Raw genomic sequence first — 14,748 nt, forward strand, 5'->3', positions numbered from 1 at the left:
TAGCAATGTTTCTCCTTACAGTCCTGCCATCTGGGCTTAGCTATACACCCACACACATGAGAAAAGGATACAAAAAGTACTTAAACACACTATAATAGTTGAATTGTGCCTTCAAAAGTACCTTCCAAACCTCCAGGACGGAGGTGTATCAGGAGAAAATACATATTTTGCATAATGCATCCTGATACAGTACGCAGCATTTTGCACGGCATTTCAGCTCTTACTGACCTGTAAGCTGTTCTGTAACCAGTTATCCGAATTTTAAGATTTTGTCCTTCCTGCACTTCAATCATCTGTGATGATGGTTCAAAGCGAAACTCTTTCATCATAGGTTTAAAATAATACTGCCCTGGGCTCTGCAAACAGGCATAAAACAAGCTGTTTACTGACAGCGACACAAAAATTCACAAACTCCAAACAATTATGTTTCTGCAAGAGCTCCCTGAAGAGCTCAAGTTCTTTGTCCCAACCCTAGGTTAAACTGGTCGGAAAACGTGAGAGCTGAAAAACCGGGAGCACATTGGACAATACATCAATGGAACTCCACCAGGTGATAAAGCCTGAAGAGGGAAAGGAAACTATGGCCCTAAAACCTTCCCACAAGACCTCAAGGACAGGAAGGTGACCAGGAGAGAAGGATGTCCTCAAGGAAACTATTTAGGCATGTCTACACACATATACAGATCAATAATCTAATTAGATTTCTTTCCTCTAAAGAGTCTCAAATGATCATCAAGAAATTGGCTTGTTTCATGTTTACAGAGTGCAAATTAGGAACTGAGATCAATCAACATAATCTACTATGCTGGGGAGAAATCTCTTGCCAGGTTTGATTTCACATCTTTCACTTGCTAAGATTTTAAGTGCTGTCCACTGCGAGGGACCTACAACTCTCAATTGTGGGTTACAATTTCAAGGGAGACCATGCATCCCCCTGCCACTGAAGAGAGCCAACAGCATCCCTTTTTTTGAGGGAAAAGTAACACAGCATCGCGCATGCAGCCACATTCAGAAGATTCCAATTCAACTTACCAGATTGGAAAAAGTCAGCATGCCATTATCCTGCGTAAGGAGGTTGGACCGAAATACCCCTCCACTGAGAGACAGGAGAACTCCAGCAAGAGCCTGGTCATCCTCCGATTTGATCTGTTTTGAAAAAGCAGTAGTTTTAAATGGAAGTGAGGGTTGCTTTACAAAGGGTTCAATCCAGAAGCCCCTTGCTCTGACTCTGAGCACTCAGCTGTAAGCAGAAAAAACCAGCCACATCTGCAATGTAACTTCTTCTGCAAGACTACAGGGCTACAGAAGCTCATGCTCTCAACACCTAGGCAGTCACAACCACACATAGCATGTATCACCAGAACAGTCATCCTCTATCACTTCATTGTTGTGGCCCCCTGCACATCTTAAGTATACCAAAGACTAGAACCAGGCACTAGTTGGACCAGACTGTACATGAAAAAATCACCTGGATGGATAAAACTCATTAAGATAAGGTGGTCCACCCTACAAAAGCAAATAAAACCTGTCTTCTGGACTGCAGGCTCTAACTTTCCAATCTTCCAAAATATCTTCTGCACGGCAAGTCATGGTCTACAATCAGGCTCATCCACTGAGATCTGTTTCCCCAGGACAATATTATCCCCAAATCCCACACCTACTTGTGTTTGACTGGGAGACGTGGGTTATGATTTTTGCCTGTCTAGCTATAACTGCAAACACTATTCATTCAGAACCCAAAGTGTTTAGAACATTACCTCAAACGTCACCCCAGCAAGAGCAAAAGCTTTGAAGTCCCCAATTGTTCCTTCCACTGCAGTCAAAACAAATCCTTCTTTCTGAGCAGTAACTGTGTATTCCAAGTCACTGTGGAGTGGCCCAACACTTCAAATAAAAGGAAAGAATAAGTTTTTTTTAAAAAAGCACTTTGATATCACATACACCTTGTCAAGTCACCGTTGCACTTTAACGAAAGAATCCAGATCAAAATAAATCCATTAATTACCTGTAAGCCCCTTTGTCATCAGTGAAAACTGTGATGAGCGGGGAAGTTGCTCCCTTTTCACCAATGACAATCTCAACACCTTCCAATTCAGGATGAATTCGCCCTTCCAGAAACAAGCCTGCTTTTCCATGAATCTCTATCAGCTTTCCAGGACAACTCTCTTGGTCGTTGCAAAGCGGATTTAAGACAAACAAGTAAGTCAAAAATACACTCACTGTTCTGTCTTACAGCAAGAGTTTAACTACTTCCAAAGTGCTCAGCTGATGTTCTTTTACTTTAGAATAAGAGATCAACCCACGTGATTGTATGGTCTCTCAACACATCTTAAAACATTTGAACATTCCCAAAAATCAATAACTATCCAAAACTATAAGGACATCTCCAAAACAAACATTATGGATTTGCTAAGTACTTTGAAGATTCATTAAGTTACATATACTGCAGCCACATGGAGAAGATTCCAAAATACTCCTTTCTAACTTATACTAGACTGAACTTGGACAAAATTTTTGGAGATCAATTTCAGGTCAGCATATGCCATGTTTAATAACATAAGTAAATTTTTTTATTTCCCACCCCCCCCACTGTATTTAGAATGTGCACAACAAAGAGGCACATCTCTTAGGGGTACCTAACATTTTCTTGTGATTTTAAAAGAGGCAAACCTGAGGGCAAGATGGACACTGACTTAACATGTAGCATCAACTGACTCACGATAACCCCAACAACTTTGAATTTTAATTTTTTTGTGAATACTTTTATTATTGTAACTTACTATGAAGAAAACTTAACAGAAACTGGAATTTAGTAACAAACCCAAAATACAAGCACTGCTTTGCACAACTATTTTTCTAGACAAGACTAATATGAGCAATTCTGAAAATGTGGTATAATATCCAAAAATCTAGCTCCTCCTCTTCTGTCAGGTGGTCTTTCAGCACTTGGAAGCATATTCTGCTGATAAAAACTGTACCTGCACCCGCTACCAGATACCCATGCTTCCAAATTCCGAAATGAAATCAGCCGAAAGAAACAGTTGCAACTGGAACTTTCCTAACGTTACCTTTGAAGAGCTATTCATACGTTCATCTATAAGGACACATTTCTGCCTTAAAAATCTACTCCTTTCAAACTAGATTGTATTTATATTTACCTCCACTAACAACTGTTTCCACATAAGGCGGGTAGAAAAGCAGCTCTTTTGATGATGGTGTCACAGTAATTTTCTCTCCAGATCTGTAAAACACAAATTGGAAAAAAATGGAATTAGTAGCTCTCATGTAGAACACAGTACTGTATATTGACCCAAGAATCCATCTAAACACCCAAGCAAAAAGCATCAACAATAACCTAAGCAAAATTCATATTAATGTAGTGCTAGTTTCCATTTAGCTCACAGTCAACACAGGCACAGGTACCCATACAGCAGCCCTTTCCTGTATGGAACATGCCACTATTCTGTCTGGTGGAAACACCAGACAACAGTACGAAGAATACACCTTGTCCATCAGAGCTTGGTATTACCTTGCCCAGTATGAAAATTCATATAGGAATGGTCCTTGGAGTTCCTCCACCATTTCTTGCACTGGAGGCTTTGTTCCTTCCTCCTCCTGACCCTTCTTTTCTCTCTCCTGTCGGCGGGTCTCAATTTCTGCCAGCTGCTGCTCCCTGCGTAACTCCTGTACCGATTTCAGGGGCCCTAAAACTAAGGCAGGTTCACTGTCAATGGATGACCTGAAACATGGAGAAGAAAACAAAATCACCTCCTTTCACATGGAGGGGTAAGAGTTTGTAATACCTGTTAATTACTACCACAGCAGGCAAGTCCCAGGAATATTTTTTTTAAATCCATTACTTTTTAATTTTGTTATTTATTCCAAGCAGAACTAAAACTTCTAGCCTCCATATCAACCAGTTACCAGTAGAAAGGCTCATTCACAGGCACTACAGGTAACCTACCCGGCCTATCAGGAAAGGACCTACTTGCAACTCTCATAAATCCTGCCCTATGACACTATAAACCATTTCAAGAAATGTACAGCCCTCTTGCTTCCTCTCCCCCTCTGCCATGCCTCAGCATCCCACTGCAGAACCAGAGTCACATGCCTACACATCAACCAGTTCGCAGTGTCCAGCACATCTCAGCTTAGCTTAGGTTTTGGTTAGGTTGAGTCTTGATTTTGTACCAGTTACCAGGCACCAGCTCTACTGCGGGGGCAATAACCTCCCACAGGCAAGCCAGCAGCAGTGGTAGATTTTTAAGTCAAAGGACCAGTACCTTTACAAGAGCCCTCTTGTAAAAGAAAAAGCCTGGAATTCCAAACCGGTGAACATGCTTAATACAGAAAGGATGAGTTATACAAAACCAACAAAAAGACTGGTAAGGTGGTTTTTTTCAGTACTAGGAACTTCCCCTCAGAACTACCTCTCAGGAGTATACAAGAAGAAAGTAACTCCTATCACAACTAAGTACTACCAATTGCTTGCAATTCCCAGGAAAAGCTCTAACCTATCTACCCGATACACTTGAACTATCCAGCTATCTTGTCACTCTCCAGCGAACAGATTGCTAGTTTAAGTTTAATCAAATTCTTTAAATCAGCTCAGAACAATGCATCTCATTTCATTTTCCCTGATCTTACATCCTCTTTTTTTTCTACCAATTCCTTCTAGTTTCCAACCATCCTTTCTATCTTATCTTCTGCCTCTTCTACAACAGTCTGAAAAACTGTCACAGAACATTGCAAAATTCTCTGAGAAGTGAGCTGAAATGATCACTATTACTTTTCCTGCAAACACTTTAGACGATCAGGATAGGCAGGATAGTTCTGTCTCCTGCTTCAGTCTTCACCTACATTCTGGGTTTTTTTAAGAGAAACAGATATTGTTGCTCTAACACTAAATTTCATCAAGGCTTTAAACTCATTCTCTGCAGTCCAGAGGCAACACAGAAATGTATTTAAAAAATATATTGTCTTAAAACCTATTAAAAACCTGTACAGACACACCCAGTCTCATGATAGTCATAATAAATTATTACTGTCTCATTTTTCAAACATAACAAGCCATCATCAAAAATTGTGAAATATCAGCTTCATTTTTGGTTGGGGTTGTTTGGGGTTTTTTTGGTTAACTGAAAGTTAACAGGTCAGTGCCATGGATCTGGTATACAAACACAGACTTGTAAAAAAACTGGCTTGCTTTTAAATCCAGAGCTGTTCCTTTTACGTTGACGACAGTTCACAAATTGGACTTTGGCTGAAAAGCTTCAGGCAGGCTTGAACAGAGACAACCTGCAGCAACTGAGCTGCCTTAAAAGTACTTGCCAATAGTCTCAAAAATCCAACCACCCTAGGTCAGTATAATATTCCCCTACTCACTAAGTTGTTTTTAAAATCCTAATAGCTCTCTGCTGTCTCAATGTTTCTTTTCCAGCTGCTGCAGTTGCCCAGTAGTTGCAGTTACAGGTTCATTAAACTCAGGGAACTCGAGGCAGTGCTCTGCAGATAATTTATTCTCTGAAAAGATGTCTTCTACACTCATATAAGTTTGAGAACCCATAGTCTAGACCAAGTAGACATCAGCAGAGCATTAATAAAGCACTCATCATTATCAGACACTTCCAGGCAGATCTGGCACCTCATACAATTAAAGCTGTTCACAAATCAGTGCTCCCTAGTGAGCTGTCTGTTCAGCTAAACATAAATTGGCACATTAGTATGTAATCACTCTGCATGGTTTTCCTTTTATAACCCTCTTCACACCAGTAACAATGCTCTAAAGGAGTGGATTCTCATTCTGAGGAAACAAAAAGCAAAAAAACAGATGCCTGTGCTAAAGAGCTCTGACCTAAGCTAAAACAATATCCTCTGAATTCTGTATTGAAACCTCAGAAAATCGTACCTTTTTACCATGACACACAAGTGGAAAGGGGCTACACTGAAATGAAGTGACAATGTGCAAAATGAGGGCTGTGAATTATTTATCTACCTATAAAGAACTCAAAGCACAGCTTAGCACAAAAACCTCGAAGTCTAGTTGGATGCCATCCCCTTCAAAAGCAGCCACAGAAGTATTAAAACCAGAGTAAAACTTTATGAGAGATGTCTTTTTCTTCCACTTTTTATAGCCGAAAGATTTCTTTGTTCTTACTTAATGGTAACAGTCACATCCATCAGTTTATCTGTTATAATCGTGCCAAGGACATGGTGTCGAACTGCGGTGAGCGTCAGTATACTAGGAGAGGACCTGTAAATCAAAGCAACAAAGAGATGAATTCAAGATCCCCCTCCTAAAGAAAATAACCAAATCTTATTTAGCAGATTTTGTGCTCCCATCCCTAAGTTTAAAGCACTTTATAATAGATGATATAGAAATGACACAGCAAAGCTGTAGCGCTGAGATGATAGCATGTCAGAAAGGGAGCATTTTCCAGCTCTGAATCCCAAAGCACTGCACGACATTGGCCAAATTAGTTCCTTCCTCTGTGCCTCGTCTCAAGCTAAAGCTGATCTGATTGATTTCATATGCACAATACCTTTACACCCAGCAGAAGGACACTCAAAACTTCGTCATATTTGACATAGTTCACCAAGGTGCCCCAAGTCTAATGTTGCTTTGCTGCCAAAAGAGGGTTTCTGCTTCTATCCATTCACCCACTGCTGGCTCTCATCTTCAACATACATCTCTCTTTGAAGTACTTTGAATTCAATAACACAGCAGAAAACAATCAGATTTTAATGCAGAATGTGTTTTCTGCCATTTTCATGAATTAGATGTAGTCTGGGAGCAGAAAACCTCTTTTTTGGAAGCAAGGTGCCATTAAGCACATTGACAGACCATAACCTCTAACTAACTAATAAAACACGGCTGACAGGAAGATCAGCACTGCTTACCGGTGCAAAAACTGAGGTGAGCAGAATCAAGCCAGAGTCATGGCACTAGGGACGTACAACGGTAGCATATGCTTCTTGGTAAACTTACTATCCTACCTTTTGCATTTCAGCTCTTACAAGTGATCAACTGTTTCCACTGAAATCTCTCTCCTTCGTTACAAAGCTAAAGAACATTCAACGGAGAGAAGGCTGACAAAACTATGCATTTGAAGTTGCAGAAGCATCTTTAATGCCTACCATTAGTTGACTTCATTTTTTTTTTTAAGACTAGAAACACCAAGAGAACACATCTGATACACTTTGCTAAAGCTTCCCTCTATCGGTTAGAGACAGTCCTAGCAACACATCCTGAATTGCTGAAAGCAAGCAGCTGCAGCAGGAGGAAGCTTTATGAAAGCACACTGACAGTTTTAAGATCAAAATCAGATGTTGCTCTTACGTGTCATAAGTGTAATACTCATGTTCAAACTGGTGGCAAGAACGTGGGGTCACTTCATATACACCTGTAAATGTGAAGTCAGAGAATGGTCCACTGAAAAAAGTCAAGCTTACTGTGTTGGCTGAATTCTCAGATCACATGTGACCTGAGATACAGAAAAATTACAGAATTTGACTATGTGTCTACTGCCTTTCACATAGACACTTGTAAATTAATTCACCTCTGTGTAGTCACAGATCACTACTGGAAGCTGCACAGAGTTTCTAATGTACATCAATACAAAACACAATTAAGTATCATTACATAATTACAAACATAAAAAACCAAACAAGCTCATAAGTAACCTGTTAATGTCCCACCACTGATACCTTTTGACTGATTACAGAACCACTGTATTACTGTATTGTGAATGAGACCACTGGTTCTAAGGATGAAATGTACAAAGCTGAAAACTGAATCAAAACCAAATAGATTTGTTAACTGTTTAGCAAAGGGGCCATACAGAGTATTAGCTCTAAGACACCGAAAGGAGAAAAAAAAATAATCTAATCTTAAAACATTCTTTTTTCCTATTACAGATAAGCCTGCAATACTTTCAACGATTATCCCTCAAGAACCCTGTATTTAAATGAAACATTCTAACGTGACTGACAAATAGAAACCATATGAACAAGATTATTTTAACATGCTATTCATTCATAAGAGATCAAAGCCTTTCACCAAGTAAAAAAAAAAATTATTTTCCTTCTGTAATCTGTATTTAGGTGAAGGACTATATAGTAGCAGAATTCTAAAAACTTAGAATGGGACATTTATATACAGATGTAAATAAAACAATGCCCCTCAGAAACAACAAATTTTTATTTTTTTAATGCCTAGTAGTATTAGTGGACTGGTTATTTTTCATTTTTAAAACTAACATTTTAGAGCTGTTACCTGGCTTTGAAAGACAGAATCTATTAACTCCTTTGGACAGGTTATAAACACCAACATTCTCCGGTCCGTTTCCATCCTGATAAAATTCCTGTGAAGCCACAACAGAATTCACTATTAGTAACTACCAAACAACAAAATGAAAACGGTATTTGTCTAAAGATACATTAATGCTTCTCTTTTATAGCAGGTAACAACACAACACCATTTTACTAGAACTAAGAGACAAATCTCAAAGCACTCTAAACATCAGTGTTGCTGTGCTATATGACTCCCTAGAGACATGAGAAAGCCTTGATTCCAAGTATAATGCAACCTATCTACACAAGTTCATTAAAAAAATGACGTTTGTTACCTACATACCAGTGTAATTGCATGAGAAAGAGAACAGCGCAGCATATATCCAGTCTGCCTGAATTCTACTCCCGAAACATCTTCCTCCATGACTTCCAACTCCAAAGACTTATTCTTCCAGCACCAGTCTTCATGTACGATGCTTACTAGAACACACACCGCACAAAGCATTTCAGTAACGTAAAACTGTGAATAAGGACAGGTTCTGTGGTATAAAAAGCTTGTATCACTCTAAGTTCCCTGACAACAATCTTCAAAGCCAGATATACAACAATGACTACAGTAACAGACCTGGCTCTCAGCACTGCGGCATCACCAGAAATCCAGCACAGCTCAGAACAGAAAAGCTATTATAAAAAATATTATGAAGTCTGGTCACCCTGAAAGTTCTGCAGTGTGCACTACCACTGTGATAGTCAAAGAAGCCTAGAGGTAATCATAACCTAACTCCAGTTTCACCTGGCGAAAGGATGTTCTGGCTCATGTATAAGAAGAGCAATCTGTACATACTCTTCCCTACACCTTTCCTTGGGAAACAATTTATTTTCATAGTAGGCCAAGGCAGGCTGGCCAAAAGACACATTGCTCTTAGGAGAGGTACTCTGGAAGCAGAACAGCTAGGGTGTGCCCCCGTCATTAGGCATGCGACAAGTCAGTTCATGATAAAGTCCCTCCCCTCACACCAGCCATGAAGACCCTAAAACAGGGGAGCAGTTACCTAACAAAAGGGTTAGACATACAAGATTAAGAAAACCTGATCCAGTGTTGTATAGTATTTTTGCAGATTCTCTCAAGTTTCAGAACTAGTTCCATGTTGAACATATGGTATCAATAATAACAGAACTATACAGATTAAGTCACAAATTTAGCTACTAAGGTAACACTTCAAGTTGTTCTCCATAACCCTACCTTTGTATTTGCCAGGTAGCACATTTTCAAACGTGAAGGCCACTGAGTCCATGCTTCCAGAAAGCTGCAGGTTGCGTTTTTCACCCTGGCGGCTCACAGACTGTAACGTCACCACCAGATCACCACAAACATCTGTGCAGAAAAGACAGCAGAAAATGAGACTGCATTCCAGCTTGCCAGCTTTGCCTCCCAAACCTCCACTCCAAGCAAGCTTCTTGTGTGCTAACATTAAAATGATTACACTCTTCCAGTAGAGATCATTCCCAATTAAAACCCAATTAAATTAAAAATTTAATTAAATTAAAAAATTTAATTAAAATTAAAATTAAAAATTTCTTAAGCACGTTTACCAGTGCTTTTTTGCAATCTCCAGGAAGTCTGCGACTGTTAATCCTATTATCTAACAGCAAGTAACAACCAGAGGCCACCATTAAATCCCAGAGTTCACCTTGCTTGGCAGAGACTACAGGGCCCACTAAACACTTGAGAGACAGAACACAAAGTGCAGAGAGGATTCAGAGAGGAAAAAGGAAGGGCTAAAAAGTCACAAAAGTCAAGCTCCAGTCATCACTCGCTGAAATCAGTAGGTAATCCAAGGAAAATAGAAGAGAGGAACCTCAGACTAAAATAAAGACAAAAAGCTTATGAAAGAGAACAGAGATTGCAAGCTTCCGTCAACAGCTTGACCCTCTATCCTACAAGTTTTTACATGCACTACCTTGGTGGGTTTTTTTCCCTAAAAATGTCTTTTGTACCTCCAGTACTTCTCTGATTGATATACAGTATCCCTAGTGTCCGCCAGGAGCATTTCCTTCCAGTACTTACCCATCTTCTGAGGAAGGCAAACAGGTCAGAATTCCTCCCTGAGGAAGGAATGCTTGCTTATTCCTAGCAAGTATTAAAAATAGGTGGACAACTCTACTCCACAGTTTATTAAGGTAACTTACCAGGCTGTAACGTCTCCCAAAAGAAAGAGCTGCTTTATCTATGTGCTGGAAGTTAACTTTACTTATCTACTAATGGGGCTAACCACAGCAAGTGTCTTGATCTAAACAGTACTCATTCACATGTGCAGTGCTGAACTGCTCTGTTCCCATTTCCACTTCACTTTCAAAACTGGCTTACCTAAACAAGAGATCTTCCCCGAGACAGATGCCAAAAACTGAGAGAAGGTCACATCCATTACTGGTCTGTCTGTAACAGTAACAGGGAACATTTTGGGTTTCAAAGCCAATCCTGCTCTGGTCTCAGCCTCTGGAATAATTACCTGTAGAGTACATGACATGAAAACATCATCAGCTTTTAGATACCAGACCAAATACACCCCTTCTGCTGAGTTCAATCCACTTTTCAGCAATAAAAAAAAAAAAAAGAAATTTATTGTAAAGCCCAGGCAAAGCAAACCAGCCTCCCAAATATGCTTTTCAGTATTTTGTATTAAAAATCCTCCAAAGAACTGCAATAAAACTGAGCTCAAAATCCTCCAAACAGCTCAGTTTCAAAAGTCTAAGTGAATTTCACTTCCAACACATATACCTGCGTTTACATTAGGCTATTTCATTATCTATGAGGATAGTTAGAGGCCTTATAACCATGCACTTCCTCATCTTCCAGTCTGTACTACCTCCCACAATGCAAATTTGTGATGGTTCTGCTGTGATCTATAATCTCAGGAATCATTTAGGCACCTGAGTAAAGCACACATTACATGTCTCACTCACAAGATAATACATTACGATAAGGAGTGGTCTAAGAGGCATCACAACTAAGAGGAGAGAAATAAGAACTTCCAACCCCAATGGCCTGATCTCCTGATCTCCTTTTAACAGGCATAATGGACAAGAAGCATGCAAATCTCAGATTATTAAGGAAAAAAAAAAAGAAATAACTGTCATTGTTTAAATAGTGCAAACAGGAAAAAAAAGAGGAAAATCTAAACTCAGCTTCTCAAGTTTTAGAAATTAAATGTTTAAAGTCTTCTAAAACCTCACAATAGTCCTACAATGAAGAGATGGAAGCTTATTCTTACCTGAACATTGTATGTACCCGATTTTGCCTTAAAACAAAATGCTCCATGAGGGTCAGTTTCTGTTGTAACCAGTGATGCTTTGTCCTTGTCCTGAGGCATCATGGTTACCTTGTATTTACTAATCTGTTTGACTGTGTCAGGGAAACGAGTTACTGAGATCTGGCCGCACACACTGAACCTGTTAAATACAAGAGAGCCGTCAGAATAAATATCTTGATTTGACAAAGCTCATAAAAAAATACTTGTTTTAAAATGTCCTTACAAAGTAAACCTTGCTATGTTGAGGTACTAACACATGAATTGGAATGGATTTCTGAAAGAGTGTTCATATCAAAGAGATACTAGATACAAGTCCAAAATGTATTAATGGGATCTTTTCTTTTACAACAAAGTCACCATGATGTTATGGTTTTATTTGCAAGCAACTTGCTTCACACTTCTCTAACATCAACTCAATCACTTCAAGCCTTTATTTTTTTTATTTTTTGGCTAGGCAGGCAATTGACTTAGGCTTGCCATCTCTCTGTTTTTAAATAGTTTCAAATGTTTTGTGTCAAAGACCTCAAATATGATAGGCAATTCACTGGAACACAACCCTACTACACCTACGTTTGTGAATACAGAAGACAATATGACAAATTAATTAGAAGCTGTTAAACTTTGCTTTTCACCTTCAACAGCACAACATATTTAGTGACTGCAAAAACCTGTAACTGATCATTTAACAGCACATAGGGATTTTTTCTGATTAGCTAGCTAAGTCTGTATGAACTAGTTGCCATTTGCTTCAGTAAATTCCTAGTCTTCACTTCTCAGAAAGGGTGCCACTATTTCTTCCTTAGGAGAAGCTCCTGGACACAGAACCATGCCCCTTTTGTCTTCCTCAGCTTGCATTCTATCTCCCACTACTGCGCAGCCTGACACCCCCAAAATCATCCCATCACCATTACACAGGCTTATGCCCAGCAGTCAAAGAATGACAAACAAGAAAAAGACAATTCATATCAGACAACCATGATCCCTTTTCCTTTCTTGGTTCACATACCATTCTAAAATTGTTCAATATACCCATGTCTTAGCATCTTCACCTGCACAGGAGAGGTTATTAAGAGGGTGCTCTAAACCTTAACTAGTATTGAGCAAAATACTCTGGACAAAACATTATCCTGCACTCATGCTGTGCTATTAACTTGAATTTCTCAAGCAACACTTAGCTTCTGACAACAGTATGCAAGTCTGGGCATGATATAGGAAAGGACCACCCATTTTCAAGACCTTGTCTACATATCAGATTACATTTTAATCATGACACCAGTACCTACCCTGTTGCAATGATGTTTGCTAGCTGAGGTGTATTTGGTGCAATCTTCACGGTAATAGTATCAAAGAACAGATGCTCTTTCCTGGCATGAATTGTGTATGTACCTGTTGTTATGTTCTCAAGGCGGAAAGAGCCATCAGCTTTTGTTTTTACTGTAATAAATAACAAGAAGAGTTAAAAAAACAGAGCATGTGTTGACTGTCTATCCTGATGGGTTGAAAGAGCCAGAGGGCATGCACTGCTGTAGGCTATTTTTAATTTACATTGCACAACAAAGAGACAGTACTATGCCTTTTTTACTAGACCAGTCTTCATTTCCATATTTCAAAGCACAATCTGGCATATGGTTGAAAGAAAATAAGGTCTTCAACAGCAAAACAAATGAACACCTAATACTCTCCTCTAAGCCAGAAAATGTAAAATTAATCAGCTGCATGAAAACCACTTTAATATTTCAAATAAATTGCAACAAAAGTAGTGTATTATGTCCTGTACTTGAGCTTAATAAAGGCTTCTCTGTAGCAACAAAGACCAAGACCAGTGCACACCTTTAATCTGATTGTTCAGCGTCACAGTGGCATCAGCAACTCCTTCTCCTTCAGGACCGTTCAACACCCTGCCTGTGACAGAGAAACCCATCACATGGAAAACAGGCTGAAATGGGAAAAAAGCTAACATTAATCTTCACTCAGTAAAAGCAAACACACACCTACAGCAATCAACAGTGACCATTTTCACACACACATACATATAAAGGGAATTTATTTCCAGCTTTAGGAAAAAAAATGTACAGGAAGAGATTCTCAGTTTATCTGCATCACTACAGTTCAGAAGGCCCAAATGACAGATCATAATGCCATCACACCAGGCACTCCGCAAACCATAACAACCTACAGGCCCTTCTCCAGAGCTCTGGCACGCTGAATGAGGAAATTTAAACAACCTGAAAGATCACTGCCTGTCCACATCATGGACATGAAAGTGAGCATAGCACACAGCTTTTCCCTGGTTTTTTTCTTCCTAGTAAAAGGGACTGAAGTGTAGAAATACAGCATGATGCTGGAAACTGTCTTTATATGCTGTGCAAGAGGGTATGTGTAACAGACATATTCAAACTTCTTACGAAGAAGTTTTTCTATAAACACACCTACTTACTGCTAAAATCAGTTATACTTTGACGGGAATGAATAGCACAAAAAGATTATTTCCTCTGAATGCCTTACCTCAATCTGTAAACTGTCATGCTCTACAAGGAAGTCCAGTCTAGATGGTGCAACATCAAAGGTAATTCTCTCTCCCCTGTAGAATGGTATCTGAAAGATGACACATCGCTTTGACTCCTAAGAAGCTATGACAACAAAACTGTTTTCCTTTACCATTTTCCATGGGTTTATTATCATCACACACCTCTATGAAAAGCCAATGGGCTGCAAACTATCCGGAAAAAATAACTGAGAGGGGTGGAGACAAGAAAAAAGGTGGTATTTCAAGATCAACTGATGGAAATCATATGAGATTATCTGAAAAGACGGAAATGTAACCCTCTACTCAGAATACAGCAAAGGTACTGTGATGTGCAAAAGCTTGCAGATAGGAGACTATATGATCACTACAAGGGTTAAAGGAATGAAAGAACACATTGAATCCCACTTCTAGAGTGTGCAGACTGAGAATGCAGGACCATCACTCTAGGCAGCGTGCAGACAGCCGTGCTCCCACACTGCCCGGACGTAATAATGAGAATGGGCAAAACAGAAAACAGAGAGCTTAAAGGACATGAAGTGGCTGTAGCCAAGTGAAACTTGCAGTGTCCCAGCAGCCTCTAGGTGTTATTCTGTGACTGGCCAATGTATTCAGGTAATT

General features: G+C 39.4%; 1 protein-coding gene across 2 annotated transcripts in view; it reads right to left on the reverse strand.

The window, feature by feature from the left end:
• The window catches only part of LOC119147795 (nodal modulator 1), a 28,781-nt gene that overhangs the window by 9,129 nt on the left and 4,904 nt on the right, over positions 1 to 14,748 (reverse strand). For both annotated transcript variants that reach the window (XM_037387207.1, XM_037387208.1), the window contains exons 9-24: positions 14,109 to 14,198; positions 13,434 to 13,539; positions 12,887 to 13,037; positions 11,565 to 11,742; positions 10,661 to 10,802; positions 9,536 to 9,667; positions 8,636 to 8,772; positions 8,276 to 8,363; positions 7,340 to 7,403; positions 6,158 to 6,253; positions 3,530 to 3,739; positions 3,159 to 3,241; positions 2,006 to 2,165; positions 1,758 to 1,884; positions 1,033 to 1,146; positions 229 to 356 (exon numbers count right to left, since the gene is read on the reverse strand). In XM_037387207.1, coding sequence (XP_037243104.1) covers positions 229 to 356; positions 1,033 to 1,146; positions 1,758 to 1,884; positions 2,006 to 2,165; positions 3,159 to 3,241; positions 3,530 to 3,739; positions 6,158 to 6,253; positions 7,340 to 7,403; positions 8,276 to 8,363; positions 8,636 to 8,772; positions 9,536 to 9,667; positions 10,661 to 10,802; positions 11,565 to 11,742; positions 12,887 to 13,037; positions 13,434 to 13,539; positions 14,109 to 14,198 — 2,006 coding nt within the window. The remainder of the gene's footprint in view (positions 1 to 228; positions 357 to 1,032; positions 1,147 to 1,757; positions 1,885 to 2,005; positions 2,166 to 3,158; positions 3,242 to 3,529; positions 3,740 to 6,157; positions 6,254 to 7,339; positions 7,404 to 8,275; positions 8,364 to 8,635; positions 8,773 to 9,535; positions 9,668 to 10,660; positions 10,803 to 11,564; positions 11,743 to 12,886; positions 13,038 to 13,433; positions 13,540 to 14,108; positions 14,199 to 14,748) is intronic.

Source organism: Falco rusticolus, chromosome 4 (assembly GCF_015220075.1).
Source record: "Falco rusticolus isolate bFalRus1 chromosome 4, bFalRus1.pri, whole genome shotgun sequence".
Taxonomy (NCBI): Eukaryota; Metazoa; Chordata; class Aves; order Falconiformes; family Falconidae; genus Falco; species Falco rusticolus.